Source organism: Canis lupus, chromosome 1, assembly GCF_003254725.2.
Source record: "Canis lupus dingo isolate Sandy chromosome 1, ASM325472v2, whole genome shotgun sequence".
NCBI classification, from domain to species: domain Eukaryota; kingdom Metazoa; phylum Chordata; class Mammalia; order Carnivora; family Canidae; genus Canis; species Canis lupus.
The window spans coordinates 28,719,216-28,745,620 of NC_064243.1; the positions used below are offsets into that span (position 1 = coordinate 28,719,216).

At 39.0% G+C, this 26,405-nt stretch overlaps 1 protein-coding gene across 3 annotated transcripts in view; it reads left to right on the forward strand.

Moving 5' to 3' along the window:
* Positions 1-26,405, forward strand: part of PDE7B (phosphodiesterase 7B) — a 309,365-nt gene that overhangs the window by 228,364 nt on the left and 54,596 nt on the right. For all 3 annotated transcript variants that reach the window (XM_025422364.3, XM_025422365.3, XM_025422366.3), the window contains one exon: positions 3,400-3,483. In XM_025422364.3, the coding sequence (XP_025278149.1) occupies positions 3,400-3,483 (84 nt within the window). The remainder of the gene's footprint in view (positions 1-3,399; positions 3,484-26,405) is intronic.

Sequence of the window (26,405 nt, forward strand, 5' to 3'; positions counted from 1 at the left end):
ATACACTGGACAATAAAAAGTGAATGCTTAACTATTTGTACAATTTTTTACCCTGATAATATAGGAGAGGGGTTAAGAACATGGGATTTATGGGTGGCTCAGTGGTTGAGTGTCTGCCCTCCACTCAGGTCATGATACCAGGGTCCTGGGCTCAAGTCCCACCAGGGTCCTGGGCTCGAGTCCCACATCAGGCTCCCTGCATGGAGCCTGCTTCTCCCTTTGCCTGTGTCTCCATCTCTCTCACTATGTCTCTCATGAATAAATAAAAGCTTTAAAAAAAGAAAAAAAGAGCACAGGGTTTAAGAGTCAATTTTGAATTTGAGCACAAGCTCCACACTTACTAGTTTTGTGAGCTCAAACAAATTGTAAAATTTCCATTGGCTTGAGTTTTCTCATCTGCAAAATGGTCCAATAAGAACACCTACTTCCCTAGGTTGTTGAGCAGATGATATTCAATAATGCATCTGAAACGTTCAGTACAGTGTAAGGATTCAATAACCATAACCCATCACGGTATTTTCATGCATTGTAATTTTCTCATAACAACCCTCTGAGGTAAGCAAAGCTGCTGTCATTATGCTAATTAACTTAAATATTAGAAAACCAGACCTCCAAGTGGTTATTGATTTGCCAACAACCACCCAAGATGGTGAAATATTGATCCTCTCAGTAACAGGAGTCTAAATTACTCAAGCATTGTCTTCCCTTTATCCATTCTGCCATGTGGTGCTGTCTCCTCGAGGTTTCCCTAAACCCCTAAAGCCTTATAAGATAATGGGCATCCTCTGCCTTAGACTGGCAGATGGACAAACGGTATAAATTTTGGCAGATGCTTTAAAACCTCTATAGATATTACAGACATTTTCTGAGGAAATGATACCTTCTGAACTGCAAAGTCATAAAGAATGCTTTGCTAATACTGAGAAAAAAAAATCCCTACTGGTCAAGGGATTTCCAATTGGTGAGCCTGAAACCCCTCAGAGAAGTAAGTCCTCAGGGATGACACAACTGGTCAACAAACCTAAAGCCTAGCCAATTTTGTAAACCAAATGAATACAGTCTCATCCATGCATAAGTTTTGAAGTATATGTCTATCTTACTGTCATTTATAAAATATACATTATTTAGACAGTGCTGAATTTATTATATCATTTTGACATGCTGTATTTTCTCAATGTCTGCTAAATTTCACCTTCTATCATATGGGGGTCTGTGATTTATAAAAGAAAACAGATGTGCACACTCCTTAAGGTTAGAAACCAATGGTATTGGGGAGAGAGCTCTGCATTAAAGTTTAGCAACCTAGATTTAAGGACCAGCCCTACTAATTCTAAGCTTAAAGGACCATAAACTCAGGCAGTCAGTTAAAGGCAATAGCTAGCTACTGAGTGCCATTAAAGATTTATTTATTTATTTATTTATTTATTTATTTATTTATTTATTTAAGGGGGAGGGGCCGAGGGAGAGAATCTTCAAGTCTATTCCCCACTGAGTGCAAAGCCTGGTGTGAGGCTTGATCCTGGGACCCTGAGATCATGACCTGAGTCAAAACCAAGGGTTGAATGCTTACCCAACTGAGCCACCCACGCATCACAAATGAATGCCTTTAAAGAGTCTGAGCCCTGAGCTGGAAAAGGGTAGGTGAACAACAGTTCTTTGCTTTCTTCCCTGAGCCCCCTTTGTCTCACCTATAAAGTAAGGAGAACACAAGACTATTGTGAGGATCCAACGAGATAAACAAGAAAATAAATATCCTGTGATGTTTATGAAAGTGCTTTGTAAACTCTCTGGAGTGTTATAAACATGGGGTGTTCAAGACAAGCTGCTGAAGACAGAAAAACTCTTCAACTCTCCCCAGTGGCTTTCCTATAACTGCTGGCCATCCACCCCAGGAACTTGCCAAATGCAAACAGCGTTCTCTTCTTCAATGTCAGATGATTTTCATACTTATAAAAATATTTTTCTATCTCTTTCCTCCTCATCCCACTTTGCTTTATTCCATAAATTGTAACATTCTTTAATATCAGGATGGCACTATAATATCCGATTATATAGAGCATTAAATAAAGTACCAATAAAAGATTCAAAGCACAGAATAGCCTGGGGGCTCACAGCTTGCAGTCTGTAAGCCCAAATACACACAACATCCATCTGTCAGGGATATTTTAAACACTGCCGATGGTGTGGGTTACTGCTGAGGGGAATCTCACCCAAGCCTGCTTAACTCCAGGAGGTAGGAATGGAGGAGAGAAGACTCCTCTACTCATAGGCTGACGCCCCACGGCCACCTCGCATCGGGGAAAGAGTGGTTTATGGGAGTGGACTCTACTCATGGACCTGAAACCTTCTCTGATTCAGTTCTTCCAGAAATAGAGTAAATCTCATGTATTTTTACCTCTCCTCTAATTCCATATTTTATGTACCAATTGGCAAATCTTGTCTTTATATTTATTTATTCTTGCCAACAGAAGACATTCCCTTAGAGTCTGCTATGTGCCATACAATATACAAAGCACTACGGAAAAACACAAAACACAAAAATATGCATAATCCTTGCTTTGCAGGAGTTTAGAAAGAAGTAAACACAACATTTATTGCAAGGTAGTAGCAACTGTTATTTTAGATTCTCCAACAAATGACACTTTAAGAGAGGCAGCTGAGGCTAGGAGAAATAAATTTCCCAAGATCGTACAGGTAGCATATTACCCATGGTCTGTTTCATTCTAAAGTTCGTGTTTTTTCCATTCAACTTCTTTACCTCCCTTGATCGGGAAGGCAGAGGACACATCACAAAGGAAAGTGAGTGCAGACATTAAGGGAAACCTACGAATGAATGAGTTCTACAAAACCCTACTGACTTGTTATGTATATGGGTGACAAAGTGTCTGAAGTCCCTGGAGCTGGGCTGGCCTTCACCCAGCGGATTCTAAAGCAGATCAGTGGTACAGCCTGAGGAACAGGACGGTGGACACCAGTCAGAAAACAACAGTGCTAGAACCAAGAGAAATAACACCGGGCAATTAAACATTCTAGTAAGAATTAACACTACCATCCCAGGACACCATTTGTCCTCCCACATTCAGATGTCTCATCTATGTGGCCCTCAGACTATGGAAATTTTGTAGATTACTAAAATTTTCACAGATCTATCTTCCAGGCAAATCTAAAAGGGAGCAGGGTGCTGCTTTGCTCTATAGAGTATTGCCAATTCCATTACACTCAGCATTCATTAAATATCCCTTCTCATAGCTCTCTCTCATGCAAGGTAAATGGAAATCATTTTCCTCCTGACATTTGGTGTTGGTTCCAGTGACCTAAGTGGGTAAGAGCATTTACAGAGGAAAAGTGAATACGCTTGGCAACGTTTTTAAACATTTGTTTGGATTTTCTGTTTTTTAGGAGATGTACGACTAAAGGGTCAGACGGGGGTTCCTGCTGAACGCCGTGGCTCCTACCCATTCATTGACTTCCGCCTACTTAACAGTGAGTAATCAAGTGTACCTGGAAAGGAACAAACGTTTTCTTAAAAAAAAAAAAAAAAATCTCACTTCCTTCTGAACTTCAAAACCCTCGGAGGTCTGCCTTCCTTCCTCCAGGTCTCCCCTCCCAAATGGAACTTAACCCTTTGTCTTTAGATTTCCTCCCTAGCGAAGTGATTCTGGCACTGCCAGACTTCCAGACTTTTAGTGAGAATCAAATGAGACCATGTAAGCTTTAAAAATGTAAGTCTTATGTTAACTAATTAGAATTTAAATAAAAATTTGGGGGGAAAATGAAGTTTAATAGAGTGGGGAAAAATAAAATTAAAAAATCTAAGTCTTAAGAACTGTGAAGGCCTATACAAGGAAGCTTATTCCTGTCATTAACCAGCACCTTCTTTCCACCCTCATCCAAGATTAGACCAGATGAAATTCTATTTTATTGTTAAAATCCTACAAGGAAACCTATTCTATAGCTCTTGTCAGATTCTCACCTTCCTTATCTAACCGAGGTCCCTGAAAGGTGGTTCTCACATCTCTGTGCTTGCTGCTTCATCCATTACAAATACCTCAGAAAGTCATTAATTTGTACCTTTCCCCTTCATATACTACTCCTTATTTGGAGTTTTGCTCAACCTCCAGTTCATAATTATGTTAATCTCAAATTCCTTTGGAAACCCAAACCAGTGACCAGTCACCCTGCCTGCTTTCATGTCTTCTAACTATGGCAACCATCTGGCACTTTGGACTTAAAGGGCCGATGGAGGGAAAAAGTGGATAAATTTCACAGTTTGCTCCAGATTTTCAGTGTTTGGTTCTCACATCACTTCCCATCTATAAATTTCAAACTGCTGGCTTGCACTCACGTAGCATTACTTTCCTTTGGAAGAAGCAAGTTCAGCAAAAGAACAATTTGACTTACCTTGACCCCTAAAAATTACTAGGAGAAGTCAAAACTTGCTATCTTTAGATCCTCAAAAGCTCAGTAGGGAACGGAGATGCTTATACTCTCCCTCGCTCATTAAACTTCCATATCAATGTGCAATATCTATTTTCTCAGCTCTTTCTGGGACACAGAGACTTGGAGAAACCTTTCCATACTAGAGATAACCTCCTCAACCCAGCCCCAAACAATACATTCTAGGAGACACAGTTGATTTGCTAAACCAATGCAATATTGGCTATATTGGGGAGATAGTGGGGAGCTCTGATGGTATCTGTTACCGTTCCTTATAACCTCCAATAGGCTGTTCCAACTACCCATGGAAGTTACTCCTTTGACAGTCACTAGACTGTACTGATTTCCAGTTCCCAGGCATATCGTTCCACCAAACAAGATGAGGATGAGCAAAGGGTCCATTTTGTTCACTGTCTCACAGACACCAGGACTCTCTAATGGCTTCACCCACTAAGTGTGAGATGGGGAAAATAACCCAAAAAGCCTCTTTCAATATTAGATGAGATGTTATATCATGGTTTCAAATATAAGGCATGAACAAATTAGGAATATAGGAGATACTTCTCTTTATAATTCCAAGGTTCCAATCTATATAATCTGTTTCTAAATTATCCTGGTGTTAATAAGAAAGATCAGCTAATAGCAGTCATCTTTGCAAGTGGGATTATGAAATATTTTACATCATAGTTTTCTGTAACGCTTGGATTTTGGGTTTTTTACAATTATTTGTTTTACTTTTGTAACATTTGCTTTACTTTCATAGCATTTTTTAAAAACGGGAAAAAATATTAAAAATTTAAAGAGAAAACCAGTGCAGGTAATGTTTCACTACTATATTATTCACTATATAACAAATAACTTACAAGCAGGTGCCATTCTGTCACCCATCTTCTGTAGGTCCACCAGAAACTTCCTGGACTCATGCCCAGCCTCTTTCTCCTGGCATGAGATGCTCTCTGCCCCTCCACCCCCATCTGTTGCTCATGACCCTCCACACATTAAGTGACAGTGTTGGACATCCATTCTGAATTTCCCCTTCTCCTTTGCTCAGCACACCACTCTAGATAATTCTAGATAGTGCCTTCACTCATGTCTCTTCATCAGTAAAACATGCTAAGGCAATATCAATTTACCTTCATTGTATTTTGCTTTATAGTGGACTCAATTTTTTCCTAGATGTATAAAACACATCCCCAGATAGACTATAAGATCCCAAAGAACCGACTTCTCAGTAACTTTTGTTAACTTACCAATTAGATCAAAAGATCCCCTCAAAAAGATGATATTAAATAATTATAAATGTCAGTCAACCTCCATATTTTGCTCAACAGCTCAGATAGGAGTGAAGGTCTCTGAGATTTTTCCTTATTTGTGGTACTGTCCATTCCATTGTCAAATGCCTGGTATACCTGGTTAGTGGGTTTAAAACAGAATCAATAACATTACTGTGGTGACTCTCCAATTTTTCTAGATTGGGCTGCAATTACAGCAGCTTATCACCAGGTAGCACCAGGTGGGTGGCTATCTGTGTTCCATACAGTCACTTAAGATGTAATATTTATGTCACATCTTTCTATAAAACCTATTTAATTCTCTTTAATGTCATTCATGTTCTGTTGACGTTTGCCAGCCTGAGTTGTTAGTGTGTGCTTTCTGCCTAAAAGGAAACATTTTAAATACAATTCTATAAAAATGTAAAAATAAACTCCAAAGGAACATTTTTGGGGCTTCCTCCTAAAATTTTTATTTTTACCAACTGATTCCAATTCTACACAGTAAGTACCAGACTAGCTTAAAGTGAGTTTTCGTATCACTTACCTTAATTTTGAGTCACTTTTTTCCAAGTTTAGGCAGAGACTGAAGACTTTATTTTCCTCAAGTGCTTGCAGTTTTGCTCTCTCTGCCAGGAGGATAGGGCCATTTTTAAAAGACCATTCATAGGAAAAACCAAATCGCCAGAGCCTCTATCCTCTGTGTCTGCATCCCAGCAGCCTCTCTTCTGTAATGCTTAATGAGACCCACTTGCCTGCCACTCCCTTTCCAAAGTGTCACTGGAGGTTTACCTTCTACCACCCACTTCAACATATGTCTTGAATGGCTGAAACATGCATAACAGAAATGTGCATTAAATGGTAAGGCCCACTGCATTTCTCCACTGGCTTCACCAGGTACTGCCCCAACCTGCTATAGTGGAACAAGATGTCAGAATTAACATCTAAAATAACTTTTCTTCTTTCAAAACAAAGTTTCTAGACATTGAAATAGATAACCAGAATGAGATTGTGCCGGTCACAATCATTGCAGTAAATCTATGCTCCCACCCATGCCTGTCTCATAAATAAGATTTTATTGGAACCCAGCCATGTCCTTCATTTATATTTCAACTATAGCTACTTTCCAGCCGAGACCATACAGCCCACAAAGCCAAAAATATTTACTGTATGGCCCTTTACAGAAAAAAGTGACTATTCCTTAAGTTGGATTTTTAAACAAGATTAAAAGGGTTTATGATGACATCTCCATAGGTACATTCAGCCTGGTCTATTTTCTTTTGTTAGGGTCATTTTTTTCTTTTCAATTCCCCCCCTCCCCAGTGCTATCACTTCACTTTCATGAGTGGACTCACATTGACTCAATTTACATGAGATAGAAGTATAAACAGCAAGGAAACTTTCTTGAGGATCCAGATATTAAATTCCACAGTTACAACTTCTAATTGCACAAACATCGTTCTGGGGGCAGTATTCCTTTCTCCCTATTTCTTGAAGACATTGTACTACTATGCCTACATACTAGTCTACATATAAGGTGACGATATATACCTAGTTTGCTTGGCATAGTCAAATCTGCACCTGTTGTCTAGGCAAACTTATTAATATAGTTTCTCACTCCCTAAGTATTCTGGTTTAGACAATAATTACAAGGCCAGTGGATTTTTATAGGTTTTCCTACCAAAAAAGTTTCCTTGAAGACAACACCTCTTAAATGTCACTTTCAGTCCAAGAATGAGGATCAGAAAATCCTCCTCACAAGAGGCGTATTCAGATCCACACATCTCTCTATTGAGAAATACGTAAGACAAAGTTACCTGTTGACAGCCAGTTTATATTTTATACAATTTAGAGGCATTTGTATGAATTTTGAGAAGTTTTCTGGATAAGTAGCAGAAAAATGTGGCTTCAGCATCATTGTGGGGGACTCAGGAATCACAGACCTTTAAAGAAGAGGATTATCTTTACGCCTAAGCATGGAGGGGCAGAACAAATTGAGAGCAGAGTGACAATTTATTTTTATTCTACATGAGATACAAAAACAGAGACCTGGAAGAGGGCAGGAGGAATGGGAATGTAATGACTCCATTATCCCAATGCCAGCGGCCTAGAGATTTGTGTCATTCACCACCTCTGTTTAGAGGGAAGCAAGAGAAGAGAAAATGAGGAGACAGTGTTCTGAGAAATGTTGGCCACAGAGGCGAAAATGTCGCAGAAGCAATCACAATTTTCTGCAGAACAGGTGGCTACAGCGCCCCTTGCACATTCCGCCTCCTGGTTTAATATAATCAGTAGGCTGAGTAGATAATGACTAGGTGGAGATGTTCCCATGGCAACCATTTCAGAGCAACACAATGTGATTTCCACACTCGCTCTGCAAAGGAAGTGACATACAAAGCAAACATTCCCAGTGACTGTGGAGCTTGAAGGAACGAGGTAGCTTCAGCTGGAAGGTTTAGGGCAGCATGTTTCAGCTGCCACAGAGAGCCTGGAGCTCCAGACCAGCTCTGGGGCTTTGCAGTAGTAGGTTAATTGGCTATTTGGCTTTTCCTGCTGGCTAATTTGCTAATCTTGATCTTTAAAGTTCTATTCCTCCAGATATGCCTCTCCAGGCAGGGCCATTTTAACTGCACAAGTGTGAGGTAATTTTAGCAGAGCTACAAAAAAGATTTTCCTTTGCTCATTATTTTTGAAATAGAACTAATAAATACTGTATATTTGTATCTGACATATAAATATATATGTATAATATATACATATATTAAATTATATATTATGTTTATTCTATATATTTACAACATAAATATAAAATAATATATAAATATAATATAAAAATATATATTATGATTTTTTTGTACAAGAAGAAATGACCAGAGACTCAAATGCTTTTTTAAAAGCTGCCATCTAGGGGATCCCTGGTGCCTGCCTTTGGTCCAGGGCGCCATCCTGGAGTCCCGGGATCGAGTCCCGCATCGGGCTCTCAGCATGGAGCCTGTTTCTCCCTCCTCCCGTGTCTCTGCCTCTCTCTCTCTCTCTCTCTGTGTCTATCATAAATAATAAATAAGTAAATAAATCTTTAAAAAATAAAAATAAATAAAAACTGCCATCTAAAACATTACACCCTGCAGAAATAGAAAATATGTTCATAGAAAAACTGTCAATCAAAAGGCACCCAGCATGTAACAAACCATCTGGTACTAAGTGATGCCCCCCTCTTAAAGAGGAACAATTTGCTTACAAACTCAGTTTTCTAAGAAAGAATTCCTGGCAGATGGTGACAGCCTGTCAGTCATCTTCTTAAAGGTAATTCTTAATGTTACCAATGAGAAACATACAAAATGTAAAGAACCTAAATTAAAATGTTACAGGGTGAGATATTGTTTAAGGGTACAAGCCTGTAACTAGTAGATAGATAAGTCTTGGAAATCCAATGCACAGCACAGTGATTATAGTCAACAGTACTGTATTATAAACTTCAAAGTTGTTAAGAGACTACATCTTAATTATTCTTACAGCAATAATTAAATGATGATTATATGACCTAATAGAGGTGTTAGCTAACACTGTGGTAATCATACTGCAATATATAAATGTATCAAATCAAACACCTTATACATTCAAGCTTACACATGTTACATGTCAATTATATCTCAATTAAAAAGTAGAAAGAGAGAGAAAATAAAACAGCCTTTAAAAAATGTTACGAGATGGTCTGAAAGAAGTCATGTTCAGAAGATGATATCCAATTCTCCCCAAAATTCAGGCCCTCAGCCCTGTGCCTTGCAAACAAAGAAGGGAGGTGACAGCTGAGACAAGCTCAAACTTCTTGTGAGTGCCAGGGTAACCCTCCACAATGTCAAAGTTCGATATTGGTCTTCCCCTAGAAGAAAGACAAGACACTGACTGAGGTCACGGTTCCTTTCTGACTCACCTGGATCATGCTCCATAATGTGTACCCACGGTTTCTGGCTACAAGCTCCCCAGTACTTCACACGCAGCAGTGCCAAACCAGTAGGATGGTTAGCCAGTGAAATGCCATTGCATTGCAGAAGACACAGTTGATGTTGTCCTCACTGTTTTACTCATTCCCTGTCACGATTCATCAGTGACCATCAGTGGAGCACCTCCTGGGGTAGGCGGTGAGCCAGGTGCTAGAGATGCAAAGATAATGAGACATAGCCACTGTCCTTGAGGAATTTATAGAGACATAAGCCTATACCTTTTTGATGTGGTCTGATGCATTTAATAATACATGCATGTACAATTAAAGTATACATAATATGATAAGCATGTTTGTGTATTCAGGATTCAGAGGAGAGCATGATTACCTTTGGGGAAATTGGGGAAGGGAGCCATTAACTCAGCCTTGGGAGAATAGAAGTGTTCTGGAGGAACTAAAACATGAACAGTACTGAAGCAACAATGAAGTGAAGGAGGGCTGTACACCAAGGCCAACCATTTTAAAGCCGTTCTAAGATGTGCTTCAAGACCTAAGGAACCAGAAAAGAGTCATCAACAACTGTACTCAACCAGATATAAATTTTATTGGGAGATGGGGTATTCAAGTAGAAGCCAAAGAAGCCAGGATAGATCATTCAATATACCTGACTTTCTGGGGAAACCATAATCAAAGAGAAACAGTTTTCACCTTCTAAAGCCAAAACTGAAGACAGCCATTGCCTTTTGTTAACCTGGCTGACATCATTTAATGGATTTATTGTTTTTTATATGAGTGATGAAAATAGAAAATTGAAATAGGGAGTCCAGTTATTTCCTCTAGGTTGTCATGCATTCATTCAACAAATAGAATATCTACTCTATGCCAAGCAGGCCACGAGGCCAGGGGACTGGGAGAGCTCCTCTCTCAGACAGCCATGGGACTGGAGTCTGCCAAAGACACCAAACACAAATATCGGAACAATTTCTTTTGAGTCAACAAGAACTGTAGATAGTAGGGTGGCACTTACTACATCCTACACCTGGGCTGAGGATTCTGAACACTCAAAAGGAAACCCTCAGATATTATTTTACCCTTAAAGACCTAACAATCTCATTATACAGGCAAGACAAACATACATTAAAACAAAGACTATACAGGAGCATAAATTATCTAGTTCTAAAAGAATTGACTAAGACAATAAATCGGACAAAAGAAGGCAGAGATGACTGAAGTGCTCTGAGCAGGAAAAAAGGGCTTTATGGTCTTGTGCTGAACTCTGAGAGATAAGATAGAGCGTTGTCTAGTTAAGCAATTGCCTAAAAGTAAGACCAAGCTGACATATGGGAGACATTAAGTCATTAAGTAGGAGAAGGTCCAGAAAGTAGTAAAGTATGTTGACTAGAGAGAAAACGAAAGGCTTAGAATGCCAAGATAAAGAATTTGAACTTGACTCATTAAGCAAAGAGGGTCACTAGAGAATTTTGAGAAAAAACATAGACAGCATAAAATAGTGTTTAAGAAAATTAATTAAGGTGGGTCAGACTCAGGAAATCGGGAGAAACATGACCAGGCAGCAGACTATGATGGAAGTAGAAATAAGGTATAAATCCAGAGATGATGTGGAGAAAAGGAGATAAAACCTGATGATATTGAATGCTGGGAAATCCCAGGGTTGGTCTGGCCGCCAGAAGAGACCAGCCATGAACAAAGTTGGAGAGTGAGTTGGGGAAAGACAGTGAGCTCAGGGACAGTTGTTTGTAAGAATGAAGTAGAAATGTCCGAGAGAGCTTCAAATAAAGGACCGCAGTGCAGGTCAGAAAGGCCTGTTTTGGAAGTTCCACTTGGGAATCACAATCATCCATGAGCCATATGGCCAGAACAGGGATCAACAACTTCATTCAAGAGCCCCTATAATTGTAGTGTGTCATAAGTTTGATTTAGCGAAGTGTAGGACTACTGATAATAAAACCCACAAAGAATTCTGTCTCACCAGCAATTTCTTTTCCTCTGTGAGAAACTCTTTAGACACCACAATTCAGACACCACCCTACCTCACATCATGGACTCTGTTTCGTACGTGGTTGCTTGTGTCAGAGCACAGTGGGTTTGCTAACTCGCTTGCGTGTTAGCACAGAGCAATGACAATTTTTCTACCACAGCACTTCCATGAGTAAAACCCTGACCCCTTCAGAATCTTTCTGGTATAGTGGCTTCTCCGGATTTCTGGAGAGAGTCAAATATAGAGGGAAGCAGGAGTAAATTAAGTTTCTTTTGACTGAAGTCACTGAGCTAGAATGAGTTGTTCGTTAAATAAAATTAAATTCAACCTCCTACCCAGAAGGAAGCATGGCCTATCTCTTGTGACTTCATTAATAAACAAAACGAAGGGTTATGTCCTATCATTGCCACTCCACCTTCAAAGTCTGGGAAGATTTAAATGACTTACCATGGTCCATATTTAACTATACACAGGAAAAAATAGAAAGTGTTCCACGCTTAGAATCTTTGGTGTGTTTCCAAACTGAGATCTCAGGGTTAACACACAAGATCAAGAAGATGGTTTTCTTCCTTAACTAGCAAACTAAATTGCCTTGAGGCACCTGGATGGTTTATTACTCATAAGTAAATCTAAGAGGGGAGGACAGTAGAACTGGTGGCAGCAATTACTGAGGAAAGTCCCCAAGGGGAACTGGCCGGTACCATGACACCTAACAACAGCCACCTCAACAGGTTTAAGGTGGGAGTGCTCAATGCCAGGTACAGGATCCAGGAGGCCAGGTGGAAATATCTCCCAGGCGAGGCATCCCAGGGCTATATAGATCCTCTGAAGGCCTAGAAGCTAAGAGGGCTGCTGTGAACACCTGAACGAGCAGAGGTCCTTCCCACCTAACCACAGGCTGCTTCTCTGCCTGGGCCCCCATGGTTGCCCCGCCCAGAGCCCCACGCACACTGCACTCCCACTGCTATGCACAAGCTCTAAACCATGGTCAACAGAGGAAGCTGGCAGAAAGACAGACAGCTTTGAAGTTGGACCTGGGTTTGAATCCTACTTCTTTTGTGAGTGTGGGAAAAGTGCACAAACTATTACTGTCCGCACATATGGAAGGAGATTGTAACACCAGGCTCCCTAGGTTGAGGTGAGAAGTAGATGAGATTAGTGTGTCCAGCAGCCTATCTTGCTCATAATAGGTCCTTAGCAGATGTAGTTGAACTTTGGATGTACCTTCTTCCTCTACTGAGTACACCTCTCCCCAGCCACCCCTTCTCCTAAGAAGTTTCTATTCATCACTCAAGCCCTCTCCCAGCATTATGACCTCTGTGATGCCTCCTTCAAACCTCTCAGTGGACCAATTACTCTTTCCCTCCTCTGAACTCCCACCACATCTCTGCAAAAGCATCCATCACACTGTAACTGGAAATTTTTTGAACCTGAATCTCTGGAGAGTATTTTGCAAAACATCCTGAGGCTACCTGATGCAGCCAGCCTGGCTCTGGACCTTCCATGAGTCTTATCACCACTGATATAGGTGAATTATGCCACACACATATTATATCAAATAATAATAATAATAATAATAATAATAATAATAGCTAATATGTGTGGAGCTCTTAGGTTCTAGACATTGCTTTACATGCTTTGCCCAAGACTGATGCATCTAATCCCACAAGATCCCTAGGAAGTAAGCGCTGTTATTTCAGATGAGGAAGTAAGGCCCAAAGAAAAGAAATAACTCACCCAAGAAATAATTTTTAAGTCCGAGTTCAAAGCCCAAAAATCCAATACCAGAGCACAAGCTCCTAACCGTAAGGTACTATAATTCCTTTTTAGAGATGAATGTTCATGTTCAAAGGCAATACATGTATGCAATAGGTTCCTTTTCTGTGACTTATATGTAATTACTCATATTAAATATTTTTCTCACATTATAGTAGTTATTTTCTTTTTTTAGTATATTTAGACTCTTTTTTGGTATAAAGATGCCTCAATATCTTTGAACAAATATTTCTATAACTTAAAGAGAAAATGTATACTCAACACATCAGACCTTAGATTTTACAGCTTTTTGAATACATATATTCCTTCTGTTCTGGTGGAAGGTGCCAAATGACAAATTGCTCATTTCACTATCTGACCTTGTATTCTTTGATAAGAAGAAGAGTGTGGTGGTGACAAGAGAGGACACTTGTACGCCGTCCCTTAAGAAGACGGAAATGGAATTGCTATTGGGACGAAGTCAGATTGGAGGCTGTCACTGGTTGCTTTAATTTTTCACAAGGGGAAGTTGGTTATTTCCTGTCACACAAACTGTGCATCACCGAAAGAAAGCTTCTTAAAACATTTATAATATATTAAATAAAAAGAAACAGGAATCTCAAAGATCTCAGTTATGTTTTTTTAAAATACATCAAAATCTTAATAGGTGTTGTTTTGAGATGATTATTATTTCTTTCACCCTGCTATTCTATTTTTTTCTACCAAAAAATGTATCCCTCTTATAGTCAGAACAAAGGGGATTTTATTCAAAAGAAAAAGCAATGTCAATCTGAAAGGGGATCTTTATTTTTTTTCTAACTAAGGTAATATCAAGATGCAGAAAATTAAGCTGCAGCGATGGGCCAAAAAACTTTATTTACAAGGCCACCTTGGAAAAAATTATTGGAAATTGTGAAGCTAGGTACTTATAAAAGCTATGTATGATACTCACAGTAATGGTTTGTCATTTAAAGGTGAAATTTATTCCAAAAACCATGAAATCAAAGTTCTAATCCATGTTTAAAGAGCACCTTACATTTAACAAAACTTTTAAATGAGGGCAGTCAAGTGATCTTTTAACGCAGTTTCTCAGTTTTACAAGCAAAAAAACTAACTAACTAACTAACTAAATAAATAAATAAATAAATAAATAAATAAATAAATAAGAAAACAGAGATGCCAAGTGACTCACTGCTAAGTAATGAAAGAGTTAAGATCTAAGGATTCAGGTCTTTCGACATTCCGTTTTTCCACTCAACCATAGGCCTTTCTTATTTAAACTTTACCTTAAATATGTAAAATTGATTTTACCACTTGCAATGAAAGAAAGGATCAGCCAAGGACTTCCCCTGATAGTGGTGGGCGTTGGTTCCAGAACAGTTGCCTGGATCTGGATTCTGGCAGCAGGGACTGTCCTGACCTCTCTGTCCTCCATACCTCCCAGGGCCATCATGAAAGGCACTAAGTAGAGTGTGTATAAAGTGCTAGCACAGCACCTATCACGGTGTAAATTCTCCATAAATGTGGACTGTTATTATCACTGGCATCTCTCTATTTCCATTTCTCTACGGCCATATGTAGAAGTACTTAGAAGATTATGTAATACATAACAGTACAGGCACTTGACTCATGTTGAAGAAGAGAATGATTTATTCTCTTTTCAGTTTACCATTCTTTCAGTGACTCATTCTTTCAACAAATCTTTATTGAGCTCCCTCTACAATGCCAGATGCATCTCTTTCCCAAGTATGGTTGTAAATAAAGTGGTAGAGAGAATATGGGGTAGGGGAGTCTTGCTGGTCTTGTTTTTGCAAAACATTTAAGCATGCTGAAATTATGGTGAGAAAGATCCAGTTGAGAAAGAGCAACCAGCCCTATGGGACAGGGAAGTCACAACTGAAAGTATAGTGTCCTGAAAGGTGAGAGGGAGACTGGTCTTTCAAAAGGAGGCAGATTTTCTAATAGAACAGGTAAAAAGAAGGAAAGAATGGCTTTGTGGTGGGAAGTTTTATAGGTTTTGTAGCAGAAAAGTAAGGAATTTCCTACCTAATGCCTTCTAGTTTCTCCCTGAAGTAGGACGCAAGGTGGGGGGGGTCATGGAAGCAGGGCAATGGAGGACCCTTTGAGTTTGAGGGTCGTGTATCTGTTGCCCAGAGAGCTAGTTCTGTGCTCCACTGGCCTCCAGCCCTCAGCAACAGAGCTCCCACAGCTGTGGTACCACTAAAAGACAAATTCCTGCAACAACATGGTGGCCTGGTCCCACCTTTGTTGGCTAAGTGCATGTCCCATTACTTTCCCTTATTCTCACCATGTGAGCCATTATAGAAGCCCATCGCTATTTCTGCCCTACCCCACACTCACATCTCCCTGACATACAAAGCAGCAAAGAAAAAAAAGAGAGAGAGAGAGAAAAACCTCATGACAGAGACTCCTCTCTCACCTGTGCTTATTTGTGCCCTTGGGTAATATAATCTATAAGGAATGTGTAGCCATGAAAATAAGTTTTACCTCCATATCCCCGTGCCTCTGTCACACACACCTACCCCACTACCATCCGGACGTGATGGTATGAAGACAGCTGTGGCTGTTGCCATTTTTGTTCTAGGCAGAGGCTGGGCAGTGTTCTCTCCTTGCTCTTCTTTCCCCATTGGCTCTGGTTCCCGTTAGCAATGGAAAGACTTTTAGCACCATTTTTCCCAAGTTGCCAAGAAATGAGTCAAGTAGAATGTACTTACCTTAGGTTAGATTATCAGCCCTTTATTCCCCTTCCCTCTCTCACTATTTGTTGACAAGCCTTGCCATGTGAAGAAGGAAAATCCTCCATCTCTTTTCTTATTCCTTTCTCATTCTTTCATTTTTGTGCCTTACCACATTAGCTCTATTTTCTATTTTGGAGACAATTCTGGTAAAGACCAGAAAGCCAAAAATCTATGCCAAAAATCTCCTTGGAAGACCTAGATTTATTCCAGGTCTTATTCTTTTTTTGAAAAGAAGAAAAAAATGAATTAGATCAAACAATATTTATTGAGCAACTACTGTATGCTAGACTATGAGTTATAAGAGATGCAGGATGGGGGAAAAACATTTTAGGAAATGCTGGCACACAACTCATAAACACCAGATACACTGACAGGTGCCAAGGAAGTTCCAATGAAAAGATCACTGGAAGTATGCCCAGGTGGCTCAGACAGTTAAGTGTCTGCCTTCAGCTCAAGTCATGATCCCAGGGTCCTGAGATGGAGCCCCACACCTGGCTCCTTATTCAGCAGGAAGCCTCCTTCTCCCTCTGCCTGCTGCTTCCCCTGCTTGTGCTCTCACCCTCTCTCTGACAAATAAATAAATAAAATCTTAAAAAAAAAAAAAAGAAAAGAAAAGATTACTGGACATTCTAGGGAAGGACTTCATGGAATGATTAGCATTGGCACTTGGACAATGATTGAATTTTTGTAAGTGCGATTTTTTTAAGTGCATGCAAATTAAGATCAGGGGTGAAAAAATGTTAGGTACATTCAAAGAGTAATCAAAGAGTAAGTGCCTTCAGGTCCTAGAATGAACATAATGATTAAGGGAGGGAGTTGCAGTTTTGGGAGGAAAGTAATGAGGATTGATGTTAAAACTAGTCTGAAACTTTTACTACATAATAAGGATTGGTTAGAACAAGAACAGGGGGATGCCTGGGTGGCTCAGCGGTTGAGGGCGTGATCCTAGAGTCCCGGGATTGAGTCCCACATCGGGCTCCCTGCATGGAGCCTGCTTCTCCCTCTACCTATCTCTCTGTCTCTCTCACTCTGTGTCTCTCATGAATAAGTAAATAAAATCTTTAAAAAAAAAAAAAGTACAAGAATAGGGACCTTCTTAAATGGAAGTTTGTCATTTACTCTGTAAAATGTAAAGTGGAGAATCACTGAAGACTTGGGAGTAAAGAAAAATACATTTTCTCTCCCTTGTATCTTGCTTAGCAAGTGGTTGTTTCTTGCTAATATTAAAACTAAATTTCAGAAACATGGTTCATTATTCCTGGATGTGCAATGAAAATGCATTCTCTATCACATCGACACCTTTAGTTCAACCTTCTATATCTTAGATCGAGACTTCTTTATCAACATGCTTCATAAAAACAAGGTACACTGGTCTCAGGGCTCAATTCTATTTCATATTTCTTACATAGAAAAATCCAGGATCTCAAGCCAATATCAATACACAATCTGTAACAGTAACTCTAAAATTAGCTGATATTTATTGAAAGTGTTCTATGTGTCATGCGATATATATATACCTTATTTATGATATACATACTATGGCTGCTGGGATACTTTTTCATTTGTTTACTCACTGAATAGATATTTATTGAGATCTATTATGTGCCAGGCACTGTAATAATAGCTTAGCTCTTGCAATTAGAAAGAAGCAAAGTCCTTTCTTTGAAGGATCTCTTTTCTTAAAGTGTTCTCTCTACCACATTTATCCCTCCAGATTATAGCAGTAATTATTCTTTAAGGGTCAATATTAGGTTTCCAAAGTGTCAATATTGTTCTTGATACCATTGCTAAAGTGTCTAATACCCATGTAAAAAAAAAAAATCAGAGGCAAAGAGACTCTAACACCTGATAGGGAAATCTCTTGAAAGATTAGAATTGATTAATATATTGAAAGATGAGCATTATCTAGTTAGTCAAACATTTTCTTGACTCAGAATTGCCAAATATGGACAACCTGTTTTGAAAGAATTATAACATAACCAAAAACTCCTAACACAAAAGCTATTTGAGGGTTTAACTTAATTTTTCTTCAGTGACTCATGACTTCTCAGAATCTTGGAATTCTTTAGAGCCAATTATTTTAAACAGCAATTATTAACTGGAACTTCAAAGCAATCTTTGTGAAGAGCTTAGCTTTCTTATTTTAAAAATTTCCATTAGCTGAACCTATAAAGGCCAGTCGTGCCACCTGAGATTTTGAAAATAATCTAAAACACTGGGGTTTTATTCAGTTGTTTGGAAATGACTAACAGGGTAATACAATGGATGAATTTCATCAAACATTCATAGCTGGATAAGTAAGAAACACCCACTATATGGAAATTAACAATAAGACATGTCACCAGAGTCTTATGACAGGAATGTTCTCTCTGAGTATTGTGAGCTATTAAATAGCTCTCGCTGCCTTAAATCACCTTTAGTATTATTTTTTAAGTGTCTTAAATAGAGAACATTTAAAAGAAGGAACAACTTATACTCCTTTAAATGATAAGAAGCACTGGTAACAATTAACCAATGATATTAATGGCATGAATAATAGAAAAGTGTGACTCAAGGTGACTTAAGGACAATTTTAAGTTACATATGAAAAATGAGAACTTGGGCTGAAGTATCAGCAAATTCTAAATTCCATTCCTTAAATTGTGGAATAGAATTTTTTTTTATTTTTTTTTATTTATTTATGATAGTCACAGAGAGAGAGAGAGGCAGAGACATAGGCAGAGGGAGAAGCAGGCTCCATGCACCGGGAGCCTGATGTGGGATTCGATCCGGGGTCTCCAGGATCGTGCCCTGGGCCAAAGGCAGGCGCCAAACCGCTGCGCCACCCAGGGATCCCTAAATTGTGGAATAGAATTTTAAACGGTCCCAAGAAATATGTGCAAAGCATCAACAAAATAGTATACTGTGAGACAAGCTATACAAACAAATAAAGAAACATTAAAATTAATTTGCTAGACAAAATGAAAAGCCAAGGACAGTATCGTGTGTGCACATCCTCCGATGCCAAGCTTGGGCCATCTGATTGATCTGGAGTTTAATGCTGTATTGCTATCTATTCTCTTCTTGAGACTAATGGAAATTAATTTTGCCTTTATTCTCATCTTACATTAATGAAATATAAGCTCACAACAAAAGAAAACTCTATTTTGTTCACTGCTAGTCCTAGTGCCTAGAACAATGTTTTGTACATAGTAAGGGCTTGACAAATTCAGTGAAAAACAAATTATTGGGCAGCCCGGGTGGCTCAGCGGTTTTGCGCCACCTTCGGCCCAGGGCCTAATCCTGGAGATCTGGGATTGAGTCCCACATCGGGCTCCCTGCATGGGGCCTGCTTCTCCCTCTGCCTGTGTCTCTGCCTCTCTCTCTCTCTCTCTCTCTCTCTCTCTCTCCTTCTGTGTGTGTGTGTCTCATGAATAAATAAAATCTTTTTAAAAAATTATTTAAGGTGCTAATTCAGAAAGACTTGTTGTTATGGATGGCATATTCTATTCTAAGGTTAAATTATACATAATATGCTTATAGCAGCAGCTGGAGAGTTTGCCCTATTACAAGGAATTTTTGAAATGAGTTTAGTAGAGAGTATCTTCACAAAGATTATCAATATTACTTGGTAATTGACTTTATTTTTTTTTTTTTTTTTTTTTATTGGTGTTCAATTTACTAACATACAGAATAACACCCAGGGTAATTGACTTTAAATAATGTTTTCCAAGCCAGTAATCTTCATTACTGTATACCCGTTATAGCACTGGTTCCCAAAGTGCACGAAGCATACAGAAGGGTGTACCAGATGATCTTTTTGTTACAAAAAAAACAACCTTCTTTCTTTCACTTTTATAGCTACACACTTATTTTTTTAAGATTTTTTATTTATTTATTCATGAGAGACACAGAGAGAGAGAGAGAGGCAGAGACACAGGCAGAGGGAGAAGCAAGTTCCATACAGGGAGCCTGACATGGGACTCGATCCCAGGTCTCCAGGATCACGCCCTGAGCTGAAGGCAGGCGCTAAACCACTGAGCCACCCGGGCTGCCCATACACATTTATTTTTATGTATAATAGGAAAAAATGTAATAAGCACATCCAATCTGGTTTTTATTGGTACCAAGTTTATAAAAGATATAGGTAGGTAAAAAGGAACTTATTTGATTTAAAGAAAGACATTAAATAAATGGTGGTGTAGGCAGGTATTGTAAAAACTATAATAGTGGCATGTAGATGACTAAGTTGGGAAAACTCTGATCTTGGTTCCTGCTTGGAGCAGTAAGGCTCAGATGGCAAATCCTGTGTTCTTGTAAGGATCTTCCTGTGCTGATAGGAATCTGTTACTTTACCACCTTTATCAGCTAGAGTTTTATCTAATAGAACAGGTTTTAGCCCTCTCAGATCCAGTGTCTTCTTTTTATAGCAAATATTTTTTAAGGTTCTTCTCTACTATCTTAAAAGGGTATCCAAAGCCTCCCTCACTTATGTTCCAAAAAAAAAAATCAATCTAAGGTCCTAGCTGTATTATAAAACAGAATTACAAGAAAAGCCATCTGTGACTTAAATCAGTTTTCAATATGTAAGTGCTTGGACATAAGCATCTCAGAAGGCCCAAGGATGTAGTCACATACCGCGCCTCTATGCCAAATCATTGTAAGTGTGACGGCTGCTAATGCAAATCGACACAGGTGTGTAATATTGGTAACACAATCAGATATCATAAGCAGTCTTGCCACTGGTGGTTTTCTAAACTAGTCCTGGAAAATCCTATCCACCACCCCTCCCTGCCAAAATGACATCCCTCCCTTAACCTGCATATTAGTTGCAGTCCTAAAGAGGGAAAACTGAAATTGCACAAAAGAATATTTTGTACTTAAGGAGGGCACTTGATGGGATTAGCACTGGGTATTATATGTTGGCAAATTGAATTTAAATAAAATATTAATAAATTAAATAAGCAACATCAAAAAAAAGAATACTTTGTGCCTATATGTAAAGCAGAGGAATAGGGTTAGGTTCCAGGTTCAGATCATTATAAAAAGGCTTTCCACCTACATGAATACCCGAACAGCCATTGAAAAGTTGAATGAAATACAGGACAACCACTTGATGTGTAGAATTGTCCCACACACTTCAGGACATCTAACATTCCTGGCTCCCTTCCACCATCCAGTAGGGCCCTTTCCATCATTATGACAACCAAAAATGCCCCCAAACACTTCCCAAAGGCCTCCCACACTGATTTCATAAATCTAATAGCACTCTTGGGGTTGTTTCTTAAGCTCCTCATTACTAACTAATGTACAGTTTATTAATCCACTTTGGGCTTTTCATTTATCAATGGAAGCTTTTGGTTCTAAAGTATCTTAAAAGATTAGTTCTATGACTTCTAAAGCTATTATAAGGATATTCCATTTTATTATTATTATTATTTATTATAGAAGTTTTATTGTTTTATGGCTTGTTAGATGTAAAATTTCTCTTTGGCTTAAAGTTGGTAAAGAAATAGTATTTTTTTTTTTTTAGTTAGAAACTTTTTTTATTATATTCTTGTTAAACTCTGCACTACATGCCTTATAGAATGGGTAAGAAGATTTAAGAACTTAAGAATACTCTAGGGATGCCTGCGTGGCTCAGTGGTTGAGCATCTGCCTTTGGATCAGATTGTGACCCCAGAGTCTCGAGATCAAGTCCTACATCAGGCTCCCTGCATGGAGTCTGCTTCTCCCTCTGCCTATGTCTCTGCCTCTCTCTGTCTGTGTCTCTCGTCAATAAATACATAAAATCTTAAAAAAAAAAAAAACTTAAATTAAAAAAAAAGAATTTAAGAATACTCCAAAGGAGGAGTATTCTTAAAGCAAATTTCAGAAACTTTGGTTGCTTTTAAGGAAAAATATTTCAGAGTTGGGGCTCCTGAAAGAATATGAAATTCAATATAGCTAGAAATCTGGTTACTGAAAATCAGATACTTCTTGAATTATCTAAGCCTCCCAGGGCTGCAAATTTTGACAGCATAACTTCCAAAGCAGATTCTTGGCATGATTTTGAGTGAGCTTTGACCAAGTCATGCTAAGTAATTTGCAACTGCAGCATTCATTGGGGTGTATAAGAAAGAGAAAAAAAATAATGAAAACTTTCCAGGGTGAAAGACCTTAAACTTAACTGAACTTCTGAACTTTACACCCTGTTGTGATTTTTCTGACACTTTGAAGAATTGTTCTGGAGAGCCTCCAAATAGCACACTCCTCACTCCATTCTTAAACAGTGTGAAATCTGTCAACCCAACCAGGTCATCAAAAGGACAGGCTGTGACTTGTCTTTACTGAGAGGGATATTCTCTAGGACACTGAAGAAGATGCGCAGATTTTGCTCTTTACCAAGAGGTAGAGCCTGGTATTTAGAGAAAGACTGGCTCCCACTCATTCAGAAAGCTGGCTTAGCGTGTGGGTTTGATTCAAATATGCCCTATGCAAGTTACCAAAGTGATGACTTTGACATCTATCCTCTTAAATCTTACCAGAAAGCTGATCTTTGAAAATAACTGACAGAGTTTTATTTGCAAAGATGGAAAGTTTAAAACACTTGCCTCAGCTCAAGATAGAACCTGATTTTTTAAAATTAATTCTATTGTGTGCGACAAAGAAACAATATCAGTTAATGAAAGGCGTGGGAACTCTTTTGATTCCTGTTCTACATTTTAAGATTTTTCAACTGAGTTCCTTAACCTTTTGTTACTGTTTCACTGCTTATAAACCTGGGACAATGATAGGTATTATTAGCTCAAGCTATTTTGTTCAGAGAACTGGGACCCCTGGGCAAAATTACCAAGTCAATGTTTTTCTTTGACTTTTATACCTTCTTTCACTCATTCCAATGTGCTAAGTGTTAGGGATTAACAGGTAAGTAAGGCATAGTCCCTGTCCTCAGGGAACTAACAGTTAAGTGGGTGAGAAGTAAATATGCCAATTCTGAGATACATGAATAACTGTTTTGATGAATATAAATTGGGGGCGGAGTAGCTGTGGGAACCCAGCACAGAACATCAGCAACCACTGGGAAAAACAGGGAAGACTTTGCACCCAACTACCTTCTTTCTCCTCTCTCTGCCTCTCCACCCCACCTCCCACCCTCCCTAGAGCAGAGCCTTCCCCATGACTTCCCTTCTAAGATAAAGCCCCAAGTTTTAGACTGTCCTTTCTGCCTTCTTCCATCAGAATTTATCTACTGAAAGATATTAAGTATCAAATCGCAAACTAATTCAAGCTGAGGTATTCACGGGTTGGTTAAGTGAACCCTTTCCAGATGATATTTGCCTTCTGACTGAGGCTGTCTTTATACATTCTACCAATCTTTATTGAGCATGCACAGTATAGGTAAATTTCAATTCTTTTCCCTAAGACTGATGAGTGGAAGAACCAAGACTTGAACCTGGTGGTCTCATGCTAGGCTAAGGGACCTTTCCTTGGAATGACACTTTTTTATCCCTTCTAATTATAGTGTGCAGGCTCTACCTACCTTGACAGCCCTACTGGCTGAGACTGGGTGAAACGGTAGGATGGTGGGCTAAACATGGCTCACCTAAGTGAAGATGCAACAGATACCAGGGAGAATGGCATATCTACCATGGAGTCACAGCTGCTCCTGGAGATCCAAACCCCGTGAAGGTACTGCCTGTCTACTAGACCTGTTGCACAACCCGTCTACTAGAAGGGCAGCTGAAGGACTGAAGAGAGTGCAGATACATCCCCCTACACACACTTGTTCTCAGGATAACTGTTTTCAGCTATGTTTCAGCCATGAAAGAATAGGAGTAAGCTTTCCTCTTGACAGGGAACTCTGGGAGGAGGTGTTTCTGCATCATTGTTCACCACCAGCACTGCCCAGTGTCTGGACCACAGTAAACATTTAGTTAATGTTTGAAGAAGGAAAGAAAGGAAGGAGGGAATAATGAGAAAGGAAGAGAAGGAAAGGGAAGGAATGGGAAGGGAATTAAGGACAATTCTCTTTGATCATTCCACAAGTCCTGTAATTGCCAAATCTCTACCAGCTTTTCCGCCCTAGCCCCTCCTTCAGACACAGCAATTAAACTCTTCATTCTGAACAATCCAATGCTAATGATCTAGGGCAAAAGAAACCTCAGTACAAATACTTCATATGTTTCTTGGTGCATTTCAATTCCACCCCACCTTCACTCCCTGCCATTTCATCCCCATAGCTCCTACTTGAATAAGACTCTCTACAGCTTTAGTAGGTTTTGTGTATATTAATTTTTTTCCAAAGCTTTTATAAGCTTGTTTTAGAGCTCTATGGTCTCTATGTCCTAAGAATAGGAATGTATTTCTGACTAACTACTTTACCCCTGCCATTAGGTTTCACCTCATCTGGACAGTCATGCAAGACCCCATCCATAACCAGAAAGAACACAACCTCACTGATGGCAAATCTCAAATCCATGTGGTATTCAGAGTGTAGTGTAAAAAAGTCCTCACATTTTTGTCTCAGATTGGCTTTTATTGGTAAAGAGTCCACATCCAATGGATGCTTGTATGCCCCTTCTCTTTTTTGATATCTCCTCTTCATTCCTTTTCTCCTGTCCTGTCTTCTGAGCCTCTCCACCCTTCCACATCCCCTCCATATATGCCAGGAGCCATCTTGCCTCTATCCCTGGTGGGATATTTGACTCCTCCAAGGGCAAGGGGCAAAGTGAATCATCACATTCTTGAGTGGAACCCACTAAACAGAAAACCTTCCTCTTGCTCATATTTCCCACTTCATGTGATAATCTCTAGGCATTTTTATACCAAAATATCCCTTATCCATCACAGCTAAAGCAGAAATTAAAGTAGTGAAGACAATACAAAGGTCCATTACACCACCTTCCTCTGGATATTTGACATCAGAAACACTGTCTGGAAAATGTTGTATATTCCAGTACCTAGCACAGAGTCAGTGCTCAGTAAATATTTGTAGGTGGAATCTAACCAGTGCTTACCACACTGCTTATATCTATTCACTGAGACTCAGAAAGAACAAATAGCCAACTCATGATTAAAGGGCTTCCATTTCATTCCTTGACAGCTACCAAAGAATATTACATGCTTATTAAATATCTGTTCCTGAGTAGAATGTTATTTCACATTATAAAAGTAATTAGAAATATTTAGAAAACACATAAAAGCCATATATGTTTTCTGGGGGAAGGAAGGAGGGAGAGAAGAGAATGCCTGGGAGCACATCAAACAGGGAAGATCAAGTCCTCAGACCACATCTCTGTCAGCAGATGTCCTTCAGGTAAAACCTTAGGTGACCTGAAAGCCTGGTTCTGAAGTGGTTAAACCAGAGGCCTGTGTGCATCCTGTCACGATTTTATTTTGAGCAGCCTGTTTGCCCAAGTGCCTCCCACTCTTTCCCTTCCCCAGAAACTGCAGCTCTGTTCTATGTCCACAACAAAAATGTTTGTCTTTTCCAAAGCTTGAGGCACTAACCAAGGCCTGCAAATTTCTTTGTGTAATAACATAATAATCAAATCACATTAAGTCAGTGTCAGTAATGCATGTGTTTTCAATTTGAAAGCTCACAAGTGATTTATTGTTCACCTCCTAATATTCCATTTGTATGTTTAGTGAGAGAAACGGGAAAGTTACATACATAGAATCACTACCAAGATCTGCTATGAAGCTATTTCTCTGACAGTTCTGTGGTTATTTTACAAGTTTCCTTTCAGTATTTCTCACTGTGACATTCTTGTTCAATGATACAGATTCTAATCTTCAACTTTTAAATCTTCATGGATTTTAAAACACGTGTGCTTATGAATTATATTAACATTTCCTTTTATTGCTTTTGTTTTACTAACTATGCTTTTTTAAAGGAAAGGAATCTAGATATTAATCTTCGACTGTACCCCAAGGAAATAGGGTTCTATGCTGGACTCTCACATGTCCCCTACTCTTCGTCTGTTCCTGTAAGGAGTAGAATATTAGGAACTCTAAAGCCAAATCCATGGCTTCATCTGTAAAATATACCTATTACTATCAACTTTACAATACCCACTTTTATGAAAATTAATGGAGTGACAAATGTATACTACCTAGTAGGTGCTCAGTATTTCCTAGTTCCATCGCTCTTAGCCTCAAGCCCTATTCATGCTATGGATAGAATCAGTGGAAGAGGAGGCCAGTTGCATTTGTTCTAGATGAAATACATCAGTTATACCTTTGGAAATAGTTTAGGTACCCATGAAGATAGACACTACAGT